Genomic DNA, 27125 nt, shown 5'->3' on the forward strand with positions numbered 1-27125 from the left:
CAGGTGGCAGGAGTGACATTTAGTGACAGAAGATAATTTTCTAGCATGTCATTCATCAACCTTATTCAGATGTTTATCATATCCAGTCAAACAGAGGTGCACTGAACCAAAAGGGCGAAAAAAACCACAAGAACTCACTTCTTTGCTGCAGGAATAGATTCACACCTACTACCAATTTAGAGTCAGCAACTAACCTAAAATGCATGTGTCTAGACTGTGGGATGAAGGTGGCATACCCAGAGAGAACCCCCAAACTCCCAGTATTATGGCCCCTAAATCCTGTATTGATCAGTGCATATTTTGTGTCATCCAACCACAGATTAACAAAACAGAAGCTGTGATGGAGCCTTTATTACATTTACACACTCTTCTTGGGTTCTCTACAGGTAGTCCCAGCTTCCTCCTACAGTCCATAAACAAAGACCCCTGAACTCAGTGCAACTCCAGATACTTCTGTCTCATTTTACTTTGCAGCAGCAAAGAATTGTTGCTTTAATCTTTAATCTACACTCCTCCAGCTTGTTCTTTCTCTGCAATCAGTTGTCTGAGCTGTTTTCTCCCTATCAGAAGCTGCACTGTGGAACAGAATCCCAATTCAGAAGAGAAATAGGTTTTCAGTTTTCAAGTCCGTTTAATCCTCTGTGACTGCTGTAGGCAAACTCACAGAAAATCACTCAGAGAATATATTTAGGAATAATATATCGAAGGGAAAGCAAATCCCAAGGTTTTTCAGGCTCTCGGCGGGCTGGTTTTTGCATTTTCAAAAGTGTCATGTCTTCGACAGCTCGGGTCCAGACAGAGCCTGTGTTTGTATTCTCTGACAGCCTCCTGTTGGTCTCCAGGCAGCTGTCTGACAAGACGAAAGCTCTTAGCTGACATCCGGGCACATGGCAAAGAATACACTGGGGAAATGTGCACCACTGGAATTTCACCGTTTGCATGCTTTGCATCTTCCTCGCACACAAACACACCCGGACGCGTTTGAAAGTGCAATGAGTGTTTGCCGAACGCGTTTGGGGCTGCATGTAAATAAGGCAGCTGATGTCATTCTGTAACTAATCTAATTGTGGCTTGCAATTGGTTTTCATGGGAGGGGGAAAAAAGGCGAGACACAAACAAAAGGAGAGGGGGGGAGGTCTCTTCTTGTCGCTTTATATATGATATAAAATATACAGACAGGAGATGCATTCTTACTGAACAGCTGTAGAAAAAAAATCATAACTGAAAGACAAAAATCACTTCAGTTTAACCCCGTGGCTACATCGAATCACAACAACAGCACAGATAAAGATGCTTTTTGTCAGTCCGAGTGTCAGTGTCTATGATTGTCAATCAGATGTTTTCATTAAGCCATTCTGGAGTGGGAGACATATGCTTTGCCAATCAAAACAGGCAGGGTGGATAAATATTAGAAAGCACATTCGGGCTAAAGTGCCTGAAATGAGATATTGTTCAGTGTTCTCCTGTGATGACTTCAAAACAATATGGTTTGATTTTGTATCGGTTAAAAGTCTGAGACGGCCATCGGTAACCCATTTACTCGCTGACCAGAGAGCACAGGTTGCTGTTGTATCTCAAAAGCTGAATGCGCTCGAAATAGTCGTCAGTCAGAAAGTTTCTCTGTGACGTCACCAGGTTGCCCTTCTGGCTGAAGAGACGCTGGACGGGGGCCGTGGACGGCAGGGTGGTGTTGTATTTTAGGAAGAGCTGCTTCACTCTTGGGAAGTCCTGCAGGCACTCGAGGCTCTTCCCCGTTCCTTCTACATACTTGCGAATCTCCTCCAACACCCCCCGCTGCTGGATCTGGACGGCCGGTTTCACTGAGCCGTAGCTAAAGAAGTCATCCTCGGATTCAATGGTGGACAGGTTGCGGCTGGTGTTCGCCTCAGTTACGGTGCAGGGATCCATCTGGGACGCCTCCGAGGCCAGCAGGGCGCACATCTCCTCCCTCTCGGAGGCCGCCATCCACCACAAGCGAAACTGAGGAGTTGTCGCGGTTGCAATCTTCGCTTCGGTGCTGCCGAACAGCTCCTGGAACCGCACATCGATGGCCATCACAATAGCATTGACGGCATCGCCGAAGTACTTTGCAGCATCCTTCTGCTCATTTAGCTTGTTCTTCAGACTGAGTACGGTTGGGATGACCAGGCCCAGGTAGCATTTCTGCTCCGCCTGGAAAAGTTCAAGTGCAAATGCGAGCGGGTGAAACACAGTCACATATTCCTTCAAGAAGGCCATCTCCTCCGGCTGGAAGCGTGGGACCTCGAGGCGAGCGCAGAGCTCCGTCAGCTCCCGCTCAGTGAGAGAGACGATCTTCTGCACGGCACAGTACTCCACATTCCAGCGTATAACGGTCGGGACGACGAGCGCCATCTTTCCTATCTCCTCTGCCGCGTCCATCCCGACCTGGAGATGGTGGCATTTGCTCCATATGGCAAACACTTTAGCCATGGCACTGTAATGTAGCTGGCACATGGGCCCCTGTGACACAGCCTGCCAGAAGTCATCAGTGACGATCTGCTCCAGGGTGTGTGATGCGCAGCGCTGCACGGTGGGCAGAAACAGCAGCATGTCCTGCTCCGGCTCACCCTCGAGCACGGTGCTCACGTTCTCGTAGAAACCGATGTCGTCGTCACTTTCTTGGGTGTCTAGTGCGAACTCCCTGAAGACACTGATGAAGGGGCTGCCGTTATCTGTGACTGTCGTCTGAACTTTACTCTCAATATTGTAGGCCACGTGGACATCGTGTATGCGCCCGGCGATGGTGTCGTACGTGATCCTGCCCTGCAGCCGTGCAAATGCCAGGGCGGCGGATTTCCTCTCCAAAGAATCCATATCGATCCAGTGACAGGTCATCCCAAAGAAGCTCCTGTTGTGGGCTGTCCAGATGTCTGCTGTGGTGCACACGTACTGGATGCTGCTGAGCTTAGACATCACCTCTTCCCTCATCTTGGAGAAACCGTGGTCCACCTTAGTAAACAGGGTCACCCTGTCCATGGATTTGAGCCCTTCAGTTAAACCGGCAATCAGCTTCCTGAAGCCAGGCTGCTCCAGCACATAAAACGACTGGCAGTCCTCCACAATGAAGTTGAAGATCAGATCATCGATCTTTGCCTGGGTCAGGCATTTGGAGATGATTTCCGCTTTGAGCTTTTTGAGCTGGCAGTGTCTGCTTTCCTCGCCGTTGTATTCCTCTTTTTTCCGTCCTCTCTTGGCATCAGGCCTGGCTTCACAGCCTAAGTGTGTTCTCTAGAAGACAAAGAAAGATTTCATGGCAGGTTTTTTTTTTTCTTTAAATAGACTTTCCCAACATTTTATAAACTTTAATTGCACTGAAAAACCATCCTAAGAACACTTCTGCAGAGTAAAGCGACTGTTTGTGTTTTTTTTTTCTTTCCAGCGAAGTTGAGCACTACGAGCCTCCAGCGCCTGTAGCATGCAGCTGCAATGTAACGTTATTAATCACGAGGGTGGCTATTCATTCATTGAGTCTTTTAAACATTAACAAACACTGGAACGGGAAGTTGTCACAGAGCTGTTAGGTTGACTGACTTACGTCTAAATGTTTCTTTAGATTTGAAGTGGAGGTTTTTGACGTGGACAGCAGATTAACCCTCGGCAAGCACAGATTACACTGGACGATGATATTTTTCCCTTGATCTGCCTTGTACGTGAAATGGTGTCGATAACGCCAAGTATTAATGGCCGATTTGGTCTCGCCGCTGGTTTCTTGGTGATCCGCATCCATTTCGAATTCTGTCTCTGTTGTTACTGATACCTTGAAATATAATAAAAGTATCGTAATCCGATTTAGTAATCGTGATTACACGTAAAGTAACGATGGCGGTAGAGCAATCCTCATGAAAAAGGGGCAGGCCTTTGTTCAGATGCTTCCCAGAAAACGAAGAAGGAGGCGACAACACCGTCAGCTCGCTTCCCCACATGCGCTCTGAGAGCAGCAACGGCATGGAATGGGAACACTGGCGGAAGTACGCATGCGCCATACCCAAGCGAGTCCCATCAGAGCGTCGTCACTGTCCGCTCCTTGTACGTTTGATTACGTTGACGGTGGCGCTTTCACCAGCAGCTCCCTTTCCCCTCTGTGTTTCTGCGAGTTGGCGCCACCACCAGGCAGCAGACGTAAAAAACGATGCAATCAATGGAGACATTGTTTGAAAGACCGAATATATTAAATGCGCAAGCAGTTACAGAAAATAACCATGCGAAGAAAATTAATGGGGGGAAAAAGAGAAGCTTAGAACAGTTTTCTTTTACAGCCTATCACAAGTTTCACACAGGGGATATGAAAGGCTAAAACGACAGCAACAAAAGCACAACTGTTGGATTGTTTTAGTCTGGACAGCCTTTAAAATTGTTCAGATTCAGTGGGCAGACAGATGTTCGTGCATCATTTAACGCAAAGGTATGAAGTGGCATTCAGCCCACTTTGTTCTGACTTTTAATTGAGTCCTATTCGTTTCCACAGGAGCTCTCACAACACCGAACTTTCTGTTTTTAGGTGCATATTTCTAAACAGCTGTCAGTTTTTCTTTTCTGTTTTTTTTCTTATTTGTACATTTTTGTTGTACATGTTTATACTTTAGGGCCATTGTCTTTCTATTGTATTAGTGTCCTTATCATATTCCTTCAGCAGCTGGAAAGGTGGCCGCCCTCCCTGAGCTTGGTCCTGCTCGAGGTTTCTTCCTGTTAAAACACCACTCTTGCCAAGTGCTTGGTCAAAGGGGGTTGCATGATTCTTGAGGGGGGGGGGGTGTGTCTTACCTAATAGTATAAACCACATTCAGGGGACTATTGTTACTAATTGGCTCTATATAAATTAACTTGAATTGTTAGCTTTACAGTTGGCTGTGGTGTGCAAGGAATGCATCAACTTTCTTTCTGTGTTTTAACGAGGTTATTGAGCACTTTCGTGATATAATAAAACAATAAAACAACTCATGACACAAACTCTTCATTTGCTTTATAATACACTCTGCTGGCACACATGAAAATTATATATAGCCTGGCCAAACAATCCGACAGTATGCTGTTTGTTACGGCTCTCTTTACTGGCGTTTCTGTTATTCTTTCGTTTATCTGAGCATAACAACACAAGCTCCTCTCTGTATAATGCAGCGCAGTCCAGTGTCGCCATAAGTCTTTTGAAATGACCACAGAGTTTATTCAGTGCTTTTCCCAAGTTGATTTCATTCATTCATTTGGCAGCATATGGGAACGTAAAGACACACTTGTACCGAGTTTGTGTAATATGAAGAATAAACTATTCTAAACACAATTGTTCATTAAAACAAATGTGAGAGCTTGCCTTACCTGCCTTGATTTCAGCACCATCAAGAGTTGTTTTATTTATTTATGCATTTATTTATTTCCATAAGCCCGAGGCATCTTGCCAGTTCAAGCCATCAGAGCAGCATGCTCCTAAAATGTTTTCCTGCTGATATAAAAAATCTTCCATCTGGAGATGCATTAAGCATGTCTTTCATTTGGTGTTCACTCTGTGGGCTCAGTGGCTTTTTTGGGGCAAATCCAATTAACCAATTTGTCAGGTGCATGATCAAAGTCAGAAGCAGCGGAGGGAAAGGTTTATTTAAGGAGGTGTCATAGATTTGGTCAGTCAATACGTACTTTTTTTTTTTTAGTTCCAGCTTCCTGCTTTCCTGTGACCGTCTTGGGAAAATCCGATATGACTCCGTGTGATTTAGAATGCTGTGTGCGCACACGCCAAGCATCTAATTGCTTTTTTAATGGTCTGCTCCGCGGGGAATTGGTTGTTTGGCAGTTGCGCACCACAGAGAAGGACCATTGTGTCAAAGCCTGTCATTATTTCTTTCCCACAGGCTCCCGCCTCCACCCTTCCCCTATGACAGCTGACTCTGAGTTTGGTTTGGTAATGTTCATAGATTTTTGAAATCAGAGGAGAATGTCCAAGTGTCGCAAACAAGGCGCAGATTGTTTTAAAAAAAGAAAAAGTCAAATCATTTTGTTTCATGCGAAAGTGTTCCAATTTTGAGATAAATTTAAATGTCACACAATTTCTCCCTTTACTTATTCAAATGCACATCTCCTCCATTGGTTAGATTTGATGAGGGTGTGGTCTCACTTAAGAGCAGTTGACGTAGCCCTCACTGGCAATGGGCTTTAACAAGGATGCGGTCTGTGTAGGAACAGAGAAAAAGTGTTCCGAGACCGATATAAAGGAGGGGAAAAACAAGAATCAGAAGGTTTGAAATGTTTTGAGTTGGTGCGATGTGCTCTCCGGAGCGCTTCCGATCAGCGTGGGGCATAAGGAGTGAGCAGAACCGGTGTTCTCTTCTGTTCACAGCAGCAACCAGTAGATTCTGAGCATCAGGTGAACATTTCATATAGTAGATGTAGCCTGCTTCTTCTTCTTTTACCCCGGGCTTCTATACACTCCACTTTAAGCACAGGGCAGATGGGACGCAGAAAAACAACTATGACCAAAGAATCCGCGCCCTGACGCGCTCCGGTGCGTGCATGCTGGACCGGTGAGTGTGTGGACTAGTATGAAGCGCCATGGCTTGGTGTGACCGCGGGGTTCAAACGCTGTTGGCCACTGTGGGGGCTTTCGCTGCCTTTAGCCTGATGACCATCGCCATCGGCACGGACTACTGGCTCTATTCGCGGGCATACATCTGCAACGGCACTAATGCCACCACAGACGAGACTCAGCCACAACCCAAAAGTAAGAAGGGCGATCTCACCCACTCTGGGCTGTGGAGAATCTGCTGTATCGAGGGTAAGCTCGGCTCACTTTGTGGATTTAACTGTGCTCATGTTTGACAGAAATATGCCAGGTTTCTAGTGAAATGTTGTTAAAAATATAGCACATTTTATTCTCCTAGAAACTATTTTTGGTTAGTTTTTTTTTCGTATGAACCTTTTGCTTCCCAGTGTGTACAATCAGTCTCAGTCTGAGCGCACAAAGGACGCATTCCCTTTACGCATGCCAAGTGTCTCTTTCTGGAGATGGGCGCACAACGAGAAAGAGATCACACATGCGGAACAACTTTCAGGTGATATAGAATGAGACAGAAAAAACAAATATGCACACATTTACAGATTTGAGGGGCATAAAAACGGGAAAGAAACCGGCGTTGCCCCGCTGTACACGCTCTTCTCGAGCTGTCTGCCAACTGTTACATCTCATTGTTCAAGCGCAGGCCCACACAGTCAACTCGGCTGAATAGTCTGCAAAAGAATATGATGCCAAGACGGCGCGTCTGAGCCCATTCACTTTTAAGCTGGCAGGAAATGTGCGCGCTATCAGTCTACTTTCATTCATGTCTTCATTGTATCCGTTGCTGTTGCTTGGCAACATCCCTGAAATTGCTATGGAAACATGCCCGGTGATTTAAAAATAGATGACTCTGAGTTCACGTCATGTCCGAGCAAAAAAAGAAAAAAAAAACTTATTTGTTGTTATAGAACATCAGGTAAACAATATGTTTTTCACAAGCTCAACCTTCCCAAATGTGTTTTGAGAGGTTTCTTTTTTTCTTCTCCCCTGCTCCCCCTTTTTCTGATCACATGTTCGATAAGGAGGTGCGCTGGCAGTGACGTCTTATTTCGGAGGCAGACAGGCACTCATTCATTGACCAATCTTCCTTCCGACCACCTCTTGACTTCTTGCCTCAGAGAATGGATGCAACTGATCTATTTGCTCGTGGCACAGACGTCTGTTATGACGCAGTGATTGATAGAAGACAGTTTGAAGCAAAACGAACAGAAAAATAAATAAAACACAGAAGAATAAATGACAAAAAAAAAAAAATCCTCGGATAGACAGCCAACAAGAATTCAGTATATTTTGCTTGGAATATGCGAACAAATCTCTAGTGCTTAAAAAGTCATTTTATTGGTATATTTTTCTAACTATATTTTATAATAATTTTACTTGCACTGAGCTGAAAAAAAGGGAACAGTTCATTTCAGATGTACATGTAGGCTTGATGAGGACGTGTCCACCCTAAACACAGCACATTGTGTTTCAGCGAAGCTGCCATGAAACGTGGCAGTCTCAATCATGTCTGAAGCATTAAAATGGGAGCCAATAAATATAGCTTGGCTGTTTTCTGATGAGGAAACATGACCAAACCCTATTACATTTTAAGCATTTTTATTTAGAGACTTATAGCCATGCATTGATTTGTCCTTAAATTGGCACTGATCGTAGCTGAGTACACATGCAGCGTACACATATAGGAAGCACTCCCCCCGAAAGAACAAACAAACAAATTCAAAGCAAATATTCTCATTTCAAGGTATAAAAAAGTCATATAATCTTATATGTTAATCAACACAGCAAGCCCAGCTAGCTTACTCAGCACACATATAAACTATTGTCCATTAACAGAAAGTCAGATGTTGGCTTTGTAAACGACATCCAACACCTTCACTTAGCGAGTAACTGAATCTGATCAGCAGGTTCATGATTTTAATTGTAGAATGAGTTAAGTTATCGTGTGTTAAAGCCCAGGGTTGCTTGCAGTGATGGCATGGAGATATTTGCTCAGTAATAAGAAAATAATGACGTCCCACGACACGCTTACACCTTCAGGACATCCCCTTTCACCTTCTCATCCATGTGATGCGTTCATGATGCAGTCGTAAAGTCGCGGTTGTTAAGCATCCATCTAGCTACAAATAAGAAGCGAGTATAAATGGGGGTAACATTTTTTTCAGTGCCAGGTTTTTTCAAAAACAAACTGCCCAACAAATATAACCAAAAGTGCAAAACTGTCTGTCACAAAATGCGTCCGTGAGCTGAATGTAAAGTTGCTGTATCTCCGGGGGGGGGGGGCTACACCTGATCTCAGCGTTCCCCCACCTGCCAAATCCCACTTTAACAACTGTTTATATATATTGGATTTCATTCTATAAGTACAGAATACGTCTCCTGGTGTATGTTTTCTTTTCTTTTCCTTTTCATTTTTGAGGACACTTGTATCAGAAAAAAAGAAAACACAGTTCTGTATACAATGCCTGTGCAGCCTATGTAAAATCAGCTGTTGTCAGAATCAGTGCTTTTCCATTTCTGCGGTTTGTTCTGTTGATTATGAGCCTGTTTTGAATCACATTTCCTGGAGCTAATGTCATCAAAGGCCACATATCGGGAAGGATTGAGCTGTCGTCATTGATTTGACTGTCCTGGGCTCACGCTGTGGGTGAAGGTGGACGCCTCGGAGAGGAGAACATCCTCGTTTGTTACGAGTAGATAGTTTCACTTCTGTGCCTCTGCCTAAAACTATAAGCTGGTGGCTCTGTTGTCATGGAGACTCATAAGTGTAGAGGAGAAGACAAGCGAGGAAGTCCCCCCACCACCAACACTTCTACCACCTTCACCATTACTCCAACCACAAATGTACACACACCCCTCTGGCCATAAAGACAAACAGACTGGGTTATTGACGGGGATGCCTCTGTGTGTATCACAGCTTCTGGGGAAAACATCATCACATTTTGCTGAACAGATTACAGCAACAGCATGTCTTTCTCTCAGTCACATCAAATCTCTGGAACACATAGCAGCTGTTAAGCCCCGTTTTTTTCCTTCCCAGAATCCAGTGATGAATGTGTTTAGCATTTCTGGACACTCTTCTTTCTTTCTTTTTTTTTTTACCCCCTCTCTCCTCTCTCTCTATCTCAGCAGGCCTGAATGACAATTAAGGAGTAGGCAGGAATATATAAAATGAGTCTACTTTAGCGGAAGGTCATTATTTCCCTCCTCTGTGGAGTCTTTTGCATTTCACAACCACTGTTTTGACTTCTTTTCCCCTTTAATGTTTGTTTTCCCACATGAATATTGTAAGGCCACGAAGTGCACCTCATTTGCAACAGAATCGGCAAGCATCAGAGACTCTTGCTTGTGTGTGACTCCAGTAAATACAACCAGCCTTTTAAAAAAAGAACTAACCTAATGAACAATCCAATTACCAGGTACATATTTGCAGTAAACGTCCCAGCTGGTGATGGATTGGTGTGAGTCGGGAGGCAGCTGTTTTTCTTGGGGGTCAGTGGAAGCTCTGGTTTAGGTTGTGTGTGTGTGTGTGTCTGAGTGAGTGTGTGTGTGTGTGTGTGTGTGTGGGGGTCACTTTGCTATTCTCGCCATGCTCTAAGATTCTGTAATTAAATGTAACAACTGGGGCACTAATTAGCCAGCAGGGCCCAACTTCTAACACCAGTCATGCCATGCTCTGTTCCTCAGGTTGATGGGATGTTTTCCTCTGTTTTATAGGTTTAAGTCCTCAGTTCTCCTCTTTCTGTTCTGTGTTATTGCACTTAGCTCTTTGTTACCTCAATACTTTCCACAGATCCAGGGTTTATGTCACTGGGACCAAGAAAAATCTTTGCCATCAGCCTGTGAAATGTGAATATTTGCTTGTTCATCAGTTTAAAAAAGCAGTTTTTTGACTGTTGAAGTAACTTGAATTTGTTAATCAGCGCTTTAGAAAATTACTGATGAATGCCTTTTCGAAACTTACTTCTGTTATTGAAGAGAGTTAGCACCAGATCCACTGATAATGAAATGAATTGTAGTTTTATGGAATAGTGTGCCTTTGCTCATCTCATATTTAGCGTCTAGGGGCTGGTGTCTTCAAGATGAAGCTCAAAAAGTGATGATTTTGAAGCCTCTGCAAAAACAGCTGGTGAAAAACAGTTGATGATAATCTAGGTTGATCTCTTCAAACCTTTAAATCCCACACCCTCGTCTTTGTGCTGTACATAACTACCATGTTCCTATCTGCAAATTGGCTGACTTTTTAAAAATTTTGATGCTCTTTTAGCCTTTGTTGTGATAGGAAAGTGGATAAAAGACAGGAAAGCTGCAAGAAAGAGCAGGGCAAAAATGACCTCAGGACAGATTTGAACCCAGGCCTCTCTAGCTACGGTACCATCACCTGTTTCCAAGACTGGAGAGGATTGTCAGAAGTGTCATTTTTCTGTGTTGGCAATCACATGTGGGATGGCAATTTATGTTTGGCCCACATCTGCAGTTCTCTTATGCTTCTCTCACAGCTTGTGTTGACTGACAGTGCTGACTCGGGATGAGTCACAGCCACAGGTCTCCATTATATGGGCCAGATGTCAGGTGGGCATCTGGCCCACAAGACAGTTTCTGTAACCCAAGGAAGGCCATCCTCAAAACTGAGTGTCCAAAGTAGCCAAGATTAAGCCAGAAAAGTGTCTGCACATTTTCCTCCTGCCTGTGTACTAACCTGAGACTGTCTGCATGGTGTGCCTTCGCATTTAGTCTGCACATTTTGTTTCTGTAGCACATTTAAAATCCAAGCGTTTTACAATAAAAACAAAAGAGCTCCTAAAACTCGTCATACAATAACAACAATAAACTGTCTTCCAACCACAGGTTTCTGCAGGCTTTTCAAAGAAAGGCACGTCTTTAGCTTAGATTCAAAGACAGTCACATGTTTATCTGATGTCACTTTTTTGCAAAGTTTTATTTTTCTGTTTTTACTGCCTGCACGTTTTTTCAATGTTTTTATCATCTGTGTTAAGCACAATAAGTTTAGTTATAATAAAAAAATGGTATAAATAAAATTCATATTGGAATTGCCACTTCAGAGGCAATCGGAACAGCAAAGACCCTCTTGAAATAATGGCAGGATGGTCAGGAGTGATTGGAAAGCAGACCTTAATGATCTTGAAAGAATGTGTGGACCCAGTTTAACTACCACATATACAGGTGCAAGACTGTTTAAGGCTTTTAATAAAAACAGTGATGCTTTATGTTGGATTCTGTCCCTGTGACATTTTGGAATAATTGTCAATGATCAAGAGATCATTGACCAACTACAGCATACAGTGCTTGGCAGTAGTTCAGTCTAAACAAAAGCAGTAATTTTAACCTCGTAATTCTTGAAAAGGTGGAAGTGCTGTTTTTTAACTCCTTCTGACGAGATCTAGATTTACTGTTGGGGTCAAACACCTAAAAAACCTTAAAATATACATGACAAAACTTATTGGCTTACCCTTGTGCAAAGATTTATCCTGTGGTTTGAGATTACACTGGCTCTGCAAGTGATATATTAAAAAAAAGCCCTTCGCAGACATGGAATATATCATGTTGCTGACATAATCAGTCTCGTAAAGTGGCGTCTTTCTGTCATTTGCACAGGGTTCTTTATGTTATTGCTCCTCACAGCCTCATTCACACACACAGTACCAACAGCACTCCTAATATTTGCTACATGTGTGGACATACACCTCTAATGAATGAAGGCACATCACACAATGTATCTGTGCATACACATTAGTAAACTTTGATAAATTGATCAGACACTTATTAAAATGTAGCTCATAAACTATGACTCTGTGTGAGTCACCTGCCTGAAGTTACAGCCACAATGTCATTTGCTTTTAGATCCTGATCAAGTCTATCTCTGGGGATAATTTATCATAAGTAATTAATGAAGTAACCACTGCTGTGCTCCAAGTGTAAAAGCCAGCAACTCTCTCATTTTGGCGAGCAGATGGATTGTGGTGCTGTCGCTGTGCTGCAGGTATGTAATAAAATTAGAGTCAGCAGTGAGTTATTCTGTTTCTTAACAGAGTCAGTCTGCATCAATGTAAAGACTTTGTAACTTCAAATTTTCGGTGTATATAGATGTAAAACTGTAGAGGGAAAACTCAACATACATGAAAGCAAGGAAAGGCACATGTTTTTCACCTCTGTGATGTTTATATACTGAAGCTGCTGCTGAAATATAGTTGTTGTTTTTTTTAAGTCTGGGTTGTTTGTCACCTGAAAGGTAATAAAAGGAAAAGATTTCGATCTGAATCGCAAACCAGATAAACTGAATCATTACCATGGCGTGTAACTTGGTTCAATTCTATTCTATTTATATAGTGACAATTTACAACAAGGCGCTTTAACCACAAGTAAGCCAGCAGTCTGAGAGCAGATTGTCAAGATTTAGAAATGGCTAGACGTGTTTACTTGGTTTAGGAGAATAGGTGGCTAAGAGAGGCTCCTTAGGTGGGCTGGCTTCCGAGAGAGGTGTGGGCTGAATGGTGAAGAATGGGCAAGCAGGTGGGTCGTGGGCAGGTATTGGGATCCACAGGCAGCTCTTGCACTCCAGGAGGGACAACAGATGAGTGTTTGGAGGTAAAGGAAGCTCGAACAACCCAGGCAAGCAAATAGGAAACAGGGGAGAGAGGTGGTTAACCAAGCTAAGCATTACCAAAATGATCTCAAGGAACAGGAGGGCCAATTCATCACCGTAGTGGATGGAACGATCAGGCAGAGAAGCATTGCTGCAGACAGTCCTTAAAGACAATCCAGATGATGACAGTGAGTTGAAGGTGTGCAACAGCCGGCCAGGAAGAGCCAAGAAAAGCCAAGAACAAAATTAAAATGCGCCAGGCCTGCCCTGAAGCCTAAGACAAAGTGCTATATTGGAGTGATATTGTACTATAAGGTCTTTCAGACAAGCTGGGGCCTGAATATTCAAGACCAACACTTCAAGATTCTACAGGGATCCAATGAACAGAAGCCAATATGTCTCTCCTTTTAGTCCATGTAATGATATTATACAGGCAAGTAACAGTGGAAAGTAACAGAATTCATTTGGAAAAATATCAACCATATGACATAAAATTTGCCAAAGAGCACCTATGTGCAGATATGTTAAAGCTTTCTCATTTGAATCCACACTCTTACAATGACCTCTCAAACACCATGTTGAGAATCCATTAAACATGTACATTTTTAAATAAGTGGCAGAGCATAACAGGCTTCACAGCAGACTACGTGATAGATCACAGTTTTCTTCCAACAACTTGGACGCACATGCACAGTCGAACCCAAGCGGAGCTGTGTTTGAAGAAATTGCAGCCTGGTGACAATTTAATTAACCAACTGTCAGTCATATCAACACTGAATCACTGATGTCTTCTCCAAATTGCTTTTCTCTCATCCTCACTTGGACTGAAAAGAAAGGAGGGGTTTGTTTTATTACACAGAGTTTTTTTTTTTCTTCTTTTTCTTTTCCCCCCACCCCTGTCCTGCCATCCCCAGCTCGCAGCGCAATAATCGTACGCGGAATCAGTGCGAGTCGTTTGTGGTATCGTCGCTTACAGTGTTTTGTCTGTTAACGCCTTCATAAAATGGATTCATCCCTCCTTTTCCTGTAAAGCTCAGAGCGCTCTCCCTCATCAGCTGCTCGCGCTCTCCGTCGCAGATCTGAAAGAAGTAAGGATAAAAAAGCAGAACAGGTTGCTGCTGAGCCCGTTTGCTGTAAAGAGTGCTTACGTGTGTAAGGTACGACACCCGAAGTGCATCGCCCACAGGAGGCTAAGCAGCTCCAGTGAAATGCAATATTAATGTCACTTTTGATTGGTTCACACATCAATCTATCCGCAGAGCCAGCAAGGTGTGAAAACGAGGAAGCGAGGGAACGTGTCGCATGAAGCTTACTGCCATCACCTGCAGTTCTCCTGCAGACAACGGGGTGAGCGAGCGGTGACTTGATGAGACAACGTTATTTGGTGTATTCCACCGAGGCCGCCTTGTCATTTGCTATAGGCTGAGCTGCTCTAATTCAAAACAATGACAACGTGCATCATGCTGTTGCCAGTGGCACCACAGCTGTGGCAGCTGCTTCCAATGAATGTGTGTAAGTGTGTATGAAGACATGTTTTATTTTTGTATAGGCGCGTGCCCATTTGTGTTCACAGCCATGCCCGCTTAAGCACTGACAGATCTTTGAAGGGGGAAGTCTCTTATTTAACGGGTATTAGGATATAATGAAAATGTCAAATGCATCCTCGGAGATTGTTTATGTATGTGAGCTTATTAAAGACTTACAGGGGTTGCCATGGAGAAGAGGGAAACGGGGTGCTCAGCGTGGGGTTTCACAACTCGAATAAGGCCCTGGGAACCCATCATTTCCCCACTAATATGTTGACTGTGTAGGAATAATTCCCAGTTTGTTTCGACTCACTCATACTGGAAGCATCACCCTGATAAGCACGTTTTTTTGTTTTGTTTTTTAATCACCAGCACTCCTGCAGCTGATCTCAGATCTCTGTCCTTAAACGCTCTCTCTCCCTGTCCTAATTTCTTTCTCCTTTTTAAGGTGGCTCCTATCTTTACGCCATCCTCATCGTTGCTCTCCTCGCCTTTGTTGTTTCATTTCCTTGTACCTTCCTCCATTGTTTAATCTCCGCTTCACCCCTCCCCCTCCCACCTGCTCAGTATTCAGACTTTATTTCATTTCATTTCATGAAGGGTCCATCTCACAGCCTGCACACACACACACACACACACACACACACTAAACCCTGACATTGAGCTGATAACTGTCACTCATAAATCATTAACCTTGAGGGATCCACTTATAAAAAGATTTCCAATCAGTACCAACATTGTCCTCTATCTCTTCCAGTCTACATCTCTCTCCCTCTCTCTCTCTAACACACACACTTGTTTTGATATCTTAATGAGGACATCTAATTGACATAATGCTTTCCCTATAGCCGCTAACCCTAACCCTAACCATAAAAAATGAATGCCTGATCCTAACCCTCAAACTAAACCTAACCATAACCTTATTGTAACAATGACACTAAAACCACATTTTGAGCATCAAAAATGCTTTCAAACTCGTGGGGACGGGCATTTTGTCCCCATGAGTTTAGCAGCTTGCCAATTTTCTGTCCTCACAAAGATGTCTAAACATGTACACGCACACACACAGACACACACACACACACACACACACACATACACACAGGTACACAGAGGTAAACAGAGGCGTCAGACTGGCTGAGTAGCTGAGACTGGACTGGCTATTAGTAACATTTTAGGTTCACAGTGAAAGGTTTGTTTTTGCAAGCATTAAAAGTGTAAAATCACTTGGATGCAGAAGCAGAAAAAGACACAGCCAATCATGCAAACAGAAATGCGCGTATAAAATTTGCTACAAGCCTTGCCGCTCCAGCATGATCCGGTATTTGCACAGCAATTAACAGTACAGCTAAGGTGCCTGTGTTTTTGCTGTTTAACCACATGAGCCAGATGTGTGTGCGTGTGTGTTTCTTTTTTTCACAAGGCACAAAGTCTCACGTTGCTGCTTAAAATAGTCCAAAACCCTTTTTTTCCATCAGTGACTAGACACAGAAACTTGTGCTCCATTTCCACAGACTGATTTGACACTAATTAATTTGATGTCCCTTATAAAGCAGCAGACCTAGTTAATGGAAGCGAGCGTGCCCTTAAAAGCTGAGCCACAGAGAAAGGTGGTTCGGTGGCTCACCCTTAGGCACCTGGGAAATGGAGTTGACAGGTATCTGTCTGTGTGCTGTTAATGGGAAGGTTGGTGTTCATGCAGCGGGTCAGCTCCCATCTCTTTTGTCTGTTAGGCCGGGCGGAGATGAAAGGGGGAATATATTTTCGACATGGGTAAAAGTCTTTATGCTTACAGAGGCAGGCAAAGCTTAACTGAGCCTCAGCTAATGAACCATTCACAGACCCCTTTTTCCCTAAACACCAATCGTCCAGTGATGGTGAGGCAACTAACAAAGCTATGTCAGGCTTTCATCGTCCTCACAAGCCAAAGTAGGGGGCAGGTCCTTCAATATGAGAGATAAATGACTTTAATGAGTTTAGAGAGCCTCTTTAGCCTCTAAAAGCACAAACCCAAAAGAGAAAGGAAAATATTTAATAATGCCCTTATGTGTTAGAACATAGGTTTAATAGAGTATAAGGACTACAGCATATTATTACATAACATAATACTTTAACATGAGTCACATATACAATAAGAGGTGTCCGATTTTTACATTTTCTCTACCGTTTAGCAACATGCTACGTGGCAGGGATTAGCAAATGGCCAATATATCTGCACACAATCACAAATACGCACACATGAACATGCACCACATATGCTGTAGATATGTTTATGTAAATATATGCAAATTAGAGCCCAATGCAGCCCATCTCTAATACTTTGGATATTGCTCCTAGAATAAGTGTGTTCAAATGGTTAATGAATAGTCAAAGAGCTCACTGCATTACCACTACTGCACAGAGCACATCCATTAACCCCACCCCTAACCCCTTTTTCCCTTCACAAGGTGTTGTTTATACTCCCGCTCAATTACAGCTCAGGGCCTCTCTGAGCTTTAACCTCTCCCTCCCTCTTTCCTCTTTCTTTCGTTCTCTCACCTTGGTGTTAAAAGCTTCCCGCACAGTCTATTGTTGTGTTGTTTAAATAGACTTCTTGTTCTGGCATTCAACCATTCACCTGAGCTGGATTTGGACACGCACCACAAGCCATCAAATCCCTACGGGCATTGCAATCTTAATCACACAGCTATATAGTCCTGCCGCTTTTTCTTCTTCAAATGCGTGTGCACTGAGCTGTGATTTCAACTTTGCAGAATTCACGGTCTACTCAGCGAGCTCTTAACAATAGTTTTGGTCAAAGGTCAAAGTCTTAACAATGGAATCTGGGAAAACATGTAGCCTTTGCATGCTGCATGTACAGAGCCAGGTAAATGTTTCCAGCCTAACACTGAAAGAAGAGAAAAGGTAAAGGAATAAAGAGCTTATTATGAAAGAGGGGAAGGCTTTTTAACAGCATGCACACACAAACATTTGCCTGATAGCTGACCAAATGAATCCCAGTGGAAGCCATGCTGTGTTTCACTTTTACCTTGAAGAAGAAGCACTATTAAACATGAAAAATAGTCTGAGGTCATCTGAGAAGTGTCTTCTCACTCCATCTTCTTTTATCTAAGTCCACTAAAGCATCTTATCCCAGCAGACTTAGCCGCCACTAGAGCTTGTACCACACCCTTCTTCAAAGACACTCTGTATTTATACATCAGATGAAGATTTTTAATAAGCTAGGGAGATACAAATTAATTTAATTCAGTTCATTTCACTTTTATTTATATTGCACCAAATCACAACAACAGTAGTCTCAAGGCTTTTTAGATTGTAAAGGCCCCACAATAATACAGGGAGAACCCCAACAATCAGATGATCAACTATGAGTTAGCACTTTGGCAACAGTGGGAAGGAAAAACTCCTTTTAAACGGGAAGAAACCTCCAGCAGAACCAGGCTCATGGAGGGTCAGCTATCTGCTGTGACCTACTGGGGATAGAGCAGGCAAAGAGGACAAAGGACACACTTTGGTAGAGAGTCAGAAGTTAATAATAACTAAGGCTACGTTCACACTGCAGGCAAAAGAGCATCAAATCCGATTTTTTTGACCCTATGCGGCCCATATCCGATCATGGTATGACAGTGTGAACGGCACGAATCCGATATTTTCAAATCCGATCTGGGTCACTTTCGTATGTGGTACTGAATCCGATACATATCCGATGTTTTAGAAAGCGACTGCTGTTTGAACGGTCATGTTGCATTAAAGCCGTCTTTTACGTCACTGACACAAGACAGACGTCAATTATCAGCACCGGAGAAGCGCCCGAGAAGACATCGCGAACGCTTCCTGGCCATCCAGTGTAGATGTCAGTGAAACTGTTGGGAAGACAACGTGAACATTTTATTTGTACTGTATAATCTGCAGATTCTGACAGAAATCTGCAACTATCCTTTGAAGCACCGCTCCTCTCTAAAACAGCAATATGGATCATTATTAGGTTATTTACATTATTATGTAAATAACAGAATAATTTAAAGCAAAAATTGGGAAACGTAAAGTCCGAAGTCTTTATATTAAGGGCCATCAGTCAAACAATACTGTTTGGTCTGGGTCTAAACAGATCGCGTTGTGTGACGTCTTCTTTTGCGCATGCGGGCCGCTTTGAGCGTTCACACTAGAGCGCGTTTGCTGTCGCATTTTATTTGTAGTGTGAACAAGCAGACAAAAAAAATCGGATTTGATCAAAAAATCGGAATTGAGCATTAAGACCTGCAGTGTGAACGTAGCCTAAGTAATTGCAAAGGGGCATATAAACCCATAAAGAGTAAAAAGAGGTGAGTAAAGAAGTCCACCAGTCCTAACTATAAGCTTTATCAGAAAAGAAAGCTTTAAGCCTAATCTTAAAAGTAGAGAGGGTGTCTGCCTCCCAAATCCAAACTGGGAGCTGGCTATACCAGAGAGATGCCTGAAAGCTGAAGGCACCTTTGGAACCACGAGTAAACCAGCAGTTTGAGAGCAACATGCTCTATCGGGGTAATACTACATCATGAGTAGGCCTACTTCATGATAACCTGGGGCGTGATTATTTAAGACCATGTGTGTGAGAAAAAAGATTTTAAATTCTATTATTGAATTCAAAGGAGCCAATAAAGAGAAGACTCCAAAATTAAAAAAGAATGTGGAAAGAGGCTTCAACTGGGAGTGAGCTAAGTGGGCAGATTTTAGTCAGTGTTGTCCATCTTTTCATTGACAACATCCGTCTATGGATATCCAGACAGCTGAACACAAATAAGCATAAACATATTCATCAAAGGGTCAGGCAGTGAGAGAGTGTGTGGGATAGATCAAGTGCTGCAGGTAATGTGCGAATGCCGTTTGTAGTGTAAAAACTTTGAGTTGTCAGTAAGACTAGAAGCATTTTTACCAGTGTTTCCAGGACCACATTTTGCATATGCAGCACACACACACACACTAACACACAGCTCACAGACCCACAAGGTCAAACTACACTGACCTGTGTCTATGCCACAGTGACAAAGACACATTGCCACTGCTGGTGGAAAAAAAAAGTTGCCCACAGGGAGGAAGCATCAGCCGCTATAACGCAACAATTCCACCCACGATATGATTATATAGGTTGTTTGTTCTTGCTGTCTGAAATGACTCACATAAACACTACTGATCTGGCATATATAGCAACAAAAATCTGCATTAAGTGGCAGGTGAAGTGGTGGTGGAATAAACACTAACTTCCCACTGGGGAAGCTCGACTCTTGTCCAGGACCATCTTTAAGTTTCGCTTTCTGTCAAATTGGCTTCCTTAGGGTTGAGAGTAGATTATCGCCCGTTTTTAAACAGACTGTTTCCACAGCAAACATTTTGGCATGAAGTACTAGGTAAACACAGGTGTTACTAATTACATTAATGAAGTTTGAGCCTATCCTTAATTAATGTGAACAGCAGCACCTGTGTTTGTAGATTTTAATTGGAAAGGGATGCTTTGAAAAAGGTCACTGTTTAAACATGTTAGACAGCACCATGCTCCTATGAGTTGGACGTTGTTACGGGGGGGAAGGTGGAGGGGATTAACTTTAGGATGTCTTTCCAAAAATAGTCAAGAAATCACCCTAAATGTTTAAATCAAATGCAGCCTTGATGTGTACAGCGGGCTATTGAGGCTCATTCTTGTGCTTTTCACCCTGCAGGCATTAATCAAGGCAGCTGTTACAGAATCAACCATTTCCCTGATGACAACGACTATGACACAGACAGTTCGGAGTATCTGCTACGTAAGTGTTCCCGACTTGTACATTTCGTCTGGCATCGGTAAAACTGTGTTACTCCTAAAAGGAAAAACATGAAGTCCTCTGACATTCAGCATCTTGTCATTTGATTGTGAAAGCAGACAGATAACTCACTTATGTATGTAGAGTCAGAAAGATATGCAAGTCAGCGAGGTTTCACATATTTCGAAGCTCAAAGTCATTAAAGCATTATCAAACACTTTTATATGTTTACAATCAATTTTTTTTGGCTGTATCTGTTGGATAGCCTTCATCTTTATTCTACACATTAACTGATGTCTTAGTTTTTACATTTCAGTTGCAAAATCACTGTTACAATGAGCCTAAACCAGAGTTTTCCTTGTTTTTCTGTGAAAAACTGGCTTAAACATGACTTGTGATTAGTCTGATACACAATGAATATTCTGTCACTGGAGACCCATCACTTAAAGCTGATTCAGAATCTGCCAAATATGCAAGAACAAAGGAGACTTGTCAAGTCCAAACTCAGTCCATTAGCCAGACTAAATAAAAGGAGGGCTTAATAAAGGACTTTACAGTTGAATAAGCTCATTCATCTTTGGAAACCTGTAAAATGGCACAGTGATTCATTGTAGGGTTGGTGATAGTCAGCGAGAGCGCTTGTTGCAACCCACAGCTGATTAGCAAAGCTTTGTCACAACAAAGCCCCAAAGTATGACTAATAATGGAGCTTAAAAAACAGATCAAAGAAGTGGTACTGGACTCGAAAGGTTAATAAAAAAAAAATATATTTTATAATATATTTTATAATTTATGAAACTGTGTTGTTACATTAATTCATACGGTCTTGAAATAAACTGCATTTTTAAAGCCGTTTACAGTAACTCCTCCATCCACTGCAGGTGTAGTTCGCGCCTCCAGTGTGTTCCCCATCCTCAGTACCATCCTGTTGATGCTCGGCGGGCTGTGTGTTGGGGTGGGCCGAGTCTACAACAAGACAAACAATGTGCTCCTAAGCGCTGGCATTCTCTTCGTAGCTGCAGGTGAGCTGGATGAAACGTGCACTGTCATCCATGTTTACAGTGAAGTCTTGTATGCTGGTTTTACAAATGGAAGGAAGTAACTTGTACTTCGTCAGAGGTGCAATCATGATGATGAGCTTTATTTGCCACTAAAAAAAGGACACCATATCCATTCTTCACATATCTTACAATACTATGCAAACGTCTTAATTTATTTATATTTTGCTAGAAAAATGGGAAACAGGTTCAGAGAATTAATGAGACATATGCAGACATAGATGGAAATACTGCAAATAAGGCAAAAACAGGGTTTGTACAATTTAAATGAGCTTGAAAGTCAATATTTGGTATGACCACCTTCATTTTTAACACAGCCTGAGCCACAGCAGTCTATCAGGAAAGCTTACTTGGCATTTCTTTAAGTAGTCTTCAGGAATAGTTCTCCAGGCTTCTCGAAGGTCATTCAAAGCTATACTTTGGATTTTGACTGCTTTTTGTTCTGATCTCCTTCAACATGATCCAACACTGCTTCAATAATGTTGAGCTCCAGGCTCTGGGGAGGCCAATCCATGACTGATAGATTTCCAGGGATCAATGTCATGCTGAAAAATAAAGAGGTCGCCAATGTTTTCCATATGATATTATTATATGTTGGATCAAAATCAAAACAAGGGAACAAATCTACCTAAGGGTATCAATAAAGGAACTTGAACATGAATCTGAGGCAGTTTTCTATTTTCCTAATTCCATAAATTCCCCAACACTATTGGCTGAAATGCAGCTCTAAACCCTGACAGTGTTTTTTAAATATTTGTAGGCACTCAATATTGGATCTCTCTCCTGACCTATTGATGAGGGTTTGAACTAAAATTTTCAAATTATCACTCAATAAGACCTCCAGTTCTTGTGTAATTTGGCATACCTCAGCTTTTTCTGCCCGTTTCCCCAGCCATCCTTCCACTGAGACCATTTCTGATGAGTTTTCAGTAGATGGATAAAGTGAAGAGTCAAATCCGTCTCTCAGGTCCTGTGTCAAGTCTTTGCTGGATTTTTTTTTTTTTTTTTTTTTTTTTTCTCCCCTATTCCCCCTTACTTTAGGACATGACTTTCAGATACTGTCTATCTGCTGAAGATAGCTTCTTAGGACTTCCACTTCTTTTGTCCTCTGCTTGTGCAGTTGCTCTTTCAAGGACACACTGTGCAGTTATCTAGGAATAATCTAGTTGGTGCAATACTACTATTTACTTTTGCTGAACTCTGCTATTTTTTGTAGATTCTGCTAAAGAAATGGGAAGTAATTATAGGTTTTATTTGTGACAGTAACAAAGAGGCTAATGATTCAATTCAAAAAATTTTCTTTGCTGTTGCGTGTTATGTGTAGATACAATAATGGTTAATCCCCTGAGCTAGGTGCTTTTTTTATGCTTCAGTGAGTCATAGGTTAGTGTTAAGTGGCTTAACAAAGAAAAGTAATCCAGTGAAAATAGTCAGATACAAAGACTGGACTGAAAAAAAACAGCAAATGCTCCCATGCAAAAAACCCCCAAAACTTTGGAAGACCTTCAGAAAGCCTGGAGAACTGTTGTTAAAGACCACTTTAAGATATTACAAGCAAGTTTGGAATCAAAATATAAATAAATAAGGTGGTGGCTCAGGATTTTCTGTACTATAAGAAACAGAGTATACACGTTTAGAACCTCGGTTGTGACGAGATACTTTAAACGCTGGTTGTTGGAGGTTCTCTTGTGACTGAGCCTCACCTTTCATCTGTTTCTTGTTTATCAGGTCTGAGCAACATCATTGGCATCATCGTCTACATCTCAAGCAATGCAGGAGATCCCAATGACAAACGTGATGATGACAAGAAGTACACTTACTCCTACGGCTGGTCCTTCTACTTTGGCGCCCTCTCCTTCATTGTAGCCGAAACTGTGGCCGTCCTCGCCATCAACATCTACATCGAGAAAAACAAGGAGGTTCGCTGGAAGGCGCGGCGTGAGTTTATCCGTTCACTCTCCTCCTCTTCGCCGTACTCAAGGATTCCGAGCTTTCGCTACCGCCGGAGGACGTCGCACGCCAGCTCTCATTCTACGGAGGCTTCCCGGGAGAACTCGCCTGTTGTTGGTCTGAAGGGGGCGGCATCTTCCAGTGGGGCCCTGGATGAGTTGTCCATGTACGCCCTGGCAAGAGACAGCGTGACAGAGAACACGTACAGCCCTGAACATGAGGCTGCTGCTGAGTTCCTCCAGGTCCATAACTGTTTCCCCAATGATTTAAAGGATGGGGTGAATCGCAGGACCACACCAGTGTGAGAGGTATTTTGTGTAGCTCAAAGTTTACCAGATGAAGGATAGAAAAACAAATGAATGAATGACAAAGCATTGGGCTAACCTGCAAGAGACTGAGCACTTGTGACAACCTGGCATTTCACAGAGAGACTGTCCACTTTGAAAAGGACCAAAGAAAGACTAGAGGATGCTTTATCATCTGCTTTTAGAGAATATTAAAGCAGAATACAGTTAATATTGTATGTGCTGTAGCCAGTCCAACATTAGCATTATCTTTCAACTGTGCCGAAATTCTTATATGAGCAGTGTGTCAATCGCAAATGATATTTGAGTAATGGTGTTGGCGCTTCGTGGGTAAACCTGAGAGGGAAGAGATGTGCCATTCAGCAGTATTCTGCCCACAAATTAAATACCAAGGTGCTAACTGATATGTGCTCTTCACCATATAAAGGTGTTCTTTGTGTGTGCGTGTGGGTGAAGTTTGCCTTCATTGCTTTCTGACAGGCAGGATCTGTGAGCCATGGTTAACATTTTGGAAACAAAGATCTTTTCTCTTATGTCTGATCCTGTAGTTTTGTTGCATAAACCTAATCAAACCATGAGTGAAAACTGGAAAAAAGGTATAAGTAAAAAGAATTCTTTCCCTAAAGATTTCTACCACTGCTTATGAGCGTGGCTGTTTTTCAAACTTTGCATTGTGCCCTCATACTTAGTTCTGCTCTACATTTTAATTGTGGATTTGAATGAGAAAGTTGTCTTTACAGAGCAGTTTATGTACTGTGTCTTTATGAAACAACTCAGTTGTAATGTATACAGTGTTTAGTATTTTAGTAGTAGATTGTGCAAGTTAGAAAGATAGCAAGGGTTTTGCCTCCCTTGCCGTCTCCTCCTTTTTTTCCCCCTTATTCTTCTCTGACATTTGTCTGTGGAGCGAAATGTCCTTTTCTTTGTCACTGGAGCACCTCTTTTCAATAGTCCCTTTTTTTTTTTTTTTTTTTTTTTTTTTTTTGCCTACTTCCATATCAGCCTGCGATCCTTCCATCACACCCCCTGATGGAGGCTACATTGTGTATGTGCCTGTCACAAAAGAAGAGAAGCTGACAAAAAAGGGCTGCCCAGAACTGTGAAAACAGCACAGGTCAGGACTTCCTTTAGCTCTGAATGGAGTCTCGACATCCAGGAGGATCGGAGCCAGGCGGCAAATGTGTGTCTGTCTGTCACAAAGCCTGGCAGTCCATCTGCCAGCCCCCCACCCACCCAACCCGGCTTCTATGTCAAACAGAGGCCCCAGACAGAAGCAGAGGGAGCTGAGTGGGTCCCTGAAAGATTTGGCTGTAATAACAAGATATGTGTGTTTCATCTTGCAAGTCCTTCACTGCTCTTTCTTTTAGTTTCTCAGGAAATACAGTGCAGTGTTGGCAGGTTGAACGCTTTTGAGGTCCTCGAAGAAATGGACTGTTGATAAAGATAAACCTGATGAAAAAGACAAAATGCTGTTACGGCATTAATTTAAAGCTGTGAACGTTTGCTTGAACTTGATCTCAGAGCCAGGTTTCTTTGGGAGTCGGCTCAGTCAACCACAGAATAGTATTTGATTGTATTTAGTGCGCCTGATATTCCTTTAGAGATATCACTTCACATATCCAGCTGAGCACATGTTATATGAAGCCATCAGTATGATTTGTTCTGAGTGTAAATCTTTCACTTTTATATTACAGTGTGGGGAAAAATATGTTTGTAATGTAAAGCTGCAAAGTTGTGTGTGTGTATATAAGCACAGAGGAAAAAAAGCTGAATGTGCGGAGACATGAACAGAGATTCAAAGCATTATTTTACAGAACAATAATAATGCCTTGATAAATCTGGCAGTGGTTATGTGTTTCAATTTACCTTTTTATATTCAGATAAACACACGCTGTTTTTGCTGTGAATCTATTACGTATTCTGTTTTGTACGGTGAAGTGCAGTAAGTCTGTTTAGGAAGAGAAACTATATTTTCTATTCCATGTGTATGAAGCAGCTGTACCTTACTGTATGTGCTTATGTTGATTTATGGCTTACTATGGATATAAGCACATTCTTTTTCCTCATCAAGAAAATTAACTGTCAACATTTGAGAATGGATTTTTCTGGAGGGAAGAGAGTTGGATGAGCTGTTTTGTTTAAATAGGCGGAGAAGAAAAATTAAATTTCCATGTTCAAAAAACCAAACCGGCCACAATATCATCACTATTGTAAGGATATTTTCAGTGCCTTTGTTCGACGTATAATCTACTGTAAAACCTGCTTTTAATGTTCCAATCAAAAAGCATTTTTATTTAATCTGAATTTACACTGTCTTTGTCTCTGCCACTTTTTAGGTACTACCCCAAACATCACGTGTACAGATAAATAAACAAAATCAGGGTTAAACTGTGTGTTCAGCTGTGATTTTTAACAAGTGCACACTATCGTGTTCACAGTGGCATTACTAACATGCTAATGGTAGTGTTGGTATCATATCATATCATCTTTGTTTAGCATGTTGGCGGCGAAGTTATAAATCACAATAAACCTAAAAAACCGTTTACAGGTCTTTATGTAGTCCCATGAAAAATTAAGTACATCCAATGAGTTTATAGCTTGTAGAAGCTATAACTGGTAACATTTTATAATAACTACACACTATTAATCATTAGTAAAGTACTAGTTAATACTTTTAAATAATTAAGTATTAGGTAATGCCTAACTATTGCTCAATAGTGTGTTGTTATTATGAACTGCTGCATAGTAACCTGGCATAATCATGATTTTATCAGCCCCTCACATCACTCTGGAGGAATTATGGCCCACTTATCTTGTGTTGCATCAGTTCATTGAGGTTTGCATATGCACAGCTCTCTCTGTCCCACCATCATTTCACTCAAGTTGAGGTCCTGACTTTGACTGGGCCTTGCAATTTTTTTCTTTTCTGCTCTGCTTGTCATCATTGTCCTGTTACATGACCAAGTTTCAGCCAAGACTTAGCTGTTGGACAGCTGGCTTCACAGCTGACTCTAGCATAGTTTGGTATGTAGAGGAGATCATAGTCAACTCAAGGTGCCCCAATCCTGTGGCTGTAAAACAAGCCCAAATCATCATCCCTCCACCAGCGTGCCTGACAGTTATGATGTGTTTGTGCTGATATGCTGTGTTTGATTTTCACCAAACATGGCACTGTGCTTCTCCACTTTCGGTCTCATGGTTTTGTGGTTTGCAAAGTTAAGCTATGCTGCCGTCTTCTTTTTAGAAAGAAGAGGCATTCTCCTGCAACCCTCCCAAACTGACTTTTTATACTGACTTGATTGTCATGAATTTTAACATTTAAGGTGTTAATGCCGGCCTGAAGAGTCTG

At 42.2% G+C, this 27125-nt stretch overlaps 2 protein-coding genes across 2 annotated transcripts; one reads left to right on the forward strand and one right to left on the reverse strand.

The window, feature by feature from the left end:
• Nucleotides 1–1124: 1124 nt before the first annotated feature.
• Nucleotides 1125–4016, reverse strand: zgc:161969 (uncharacterized protein LOC569044 homolog). Its single transcript, XM_031730096.2, has 2 exons — nt 3557–4016; nt 1125–3249 (listed from the first exon to the last, which is right to left on the reverse strand). Exons 1-2 carry the CDS (start codon nt 3746–3748, stop codon nt 1537–1539), a joined length of 1905 nt encoding a protein of 634 aa, XP_031585956.1. The 5' UTR covers nt 3749–4016; the 3' UTR covers nt 1125–1536.
• A 2539-nt stretch (nt 4017–6555) lies between these two features.
• LOC116312667 (voltage-dependent calcium channel gamma-4 subunit-like) lies at nt 6556–26153 on the forward strand. The gene is made up of 4 exons (XM_031730122.2): nt 6556–6778; nt 20383–20466; nt 21345–21485; nt 23250–26153. The coding sequence occupies exons 1-4, from the start codon at nt 6556–6558 to the stop codon at nt 23774–23776; spliced, it is 975 nt and encodes a 324-aa protein (XP_031585982.1). The 3' UTR covers nt 23777–26153.
• The last annotated feature ends 972 nt before the right edge of the window (nt 26154–27125 follow it).

Source organism: Oreochromis aureus, linkage group 4, assembly GCF_013358895.1.
Source record: "Oreochromis aureus strain Israel breed Guangdong linkage group 4, ZZ_aureus, whole genome shotgun sequence".
NCBI lineage: Eukaryota > Metazoa > Chordata > Actinopteri > Cichliformes > Cichlidae > Oreochromis > Oreochromis aureus.

Excerpts from the sequence above, each read along its gene's own strand:
- zgc:161969 (XM_031730096.2), bottom strand. The coding sequence starts at position 3,748 with ATGGATGCGGATCACCAAGAAACCAGCGGCGAGACCAAATCGGCCATT. Across the intron at positions 3,250-3,556 it reads ATCTAAAGAAACATTTAGAC|AGAACACACTTAGGCTGTGA; the intron begins GTAAGTCAGTCA and ends TTTGTCTTCTAG.
- LOC116312667 (XM_031730122.2), top strand. The coding sequence starts at position 6,556 with ATGGCTTGGTGTGACCGCGGGGTTCAAACGCTGTTGGCCACTGTGGGG. Across the intron at positions 6,779-20,382 it reads GAGAATCTGCTGTATCGAGG|GCATTAATCAAGGCAGCTGT; the intron begins GTAAGCTCGGCT and ends TTCACCCTGCAG. Across the intron at positions 21,486-23,249 it reads CATTCTCTTCGTAGCTGCAG|GTCTGAGCAACATCATTGGC; the intron begins GTGAGCTGGATG and ends CTTGTTTATCAG.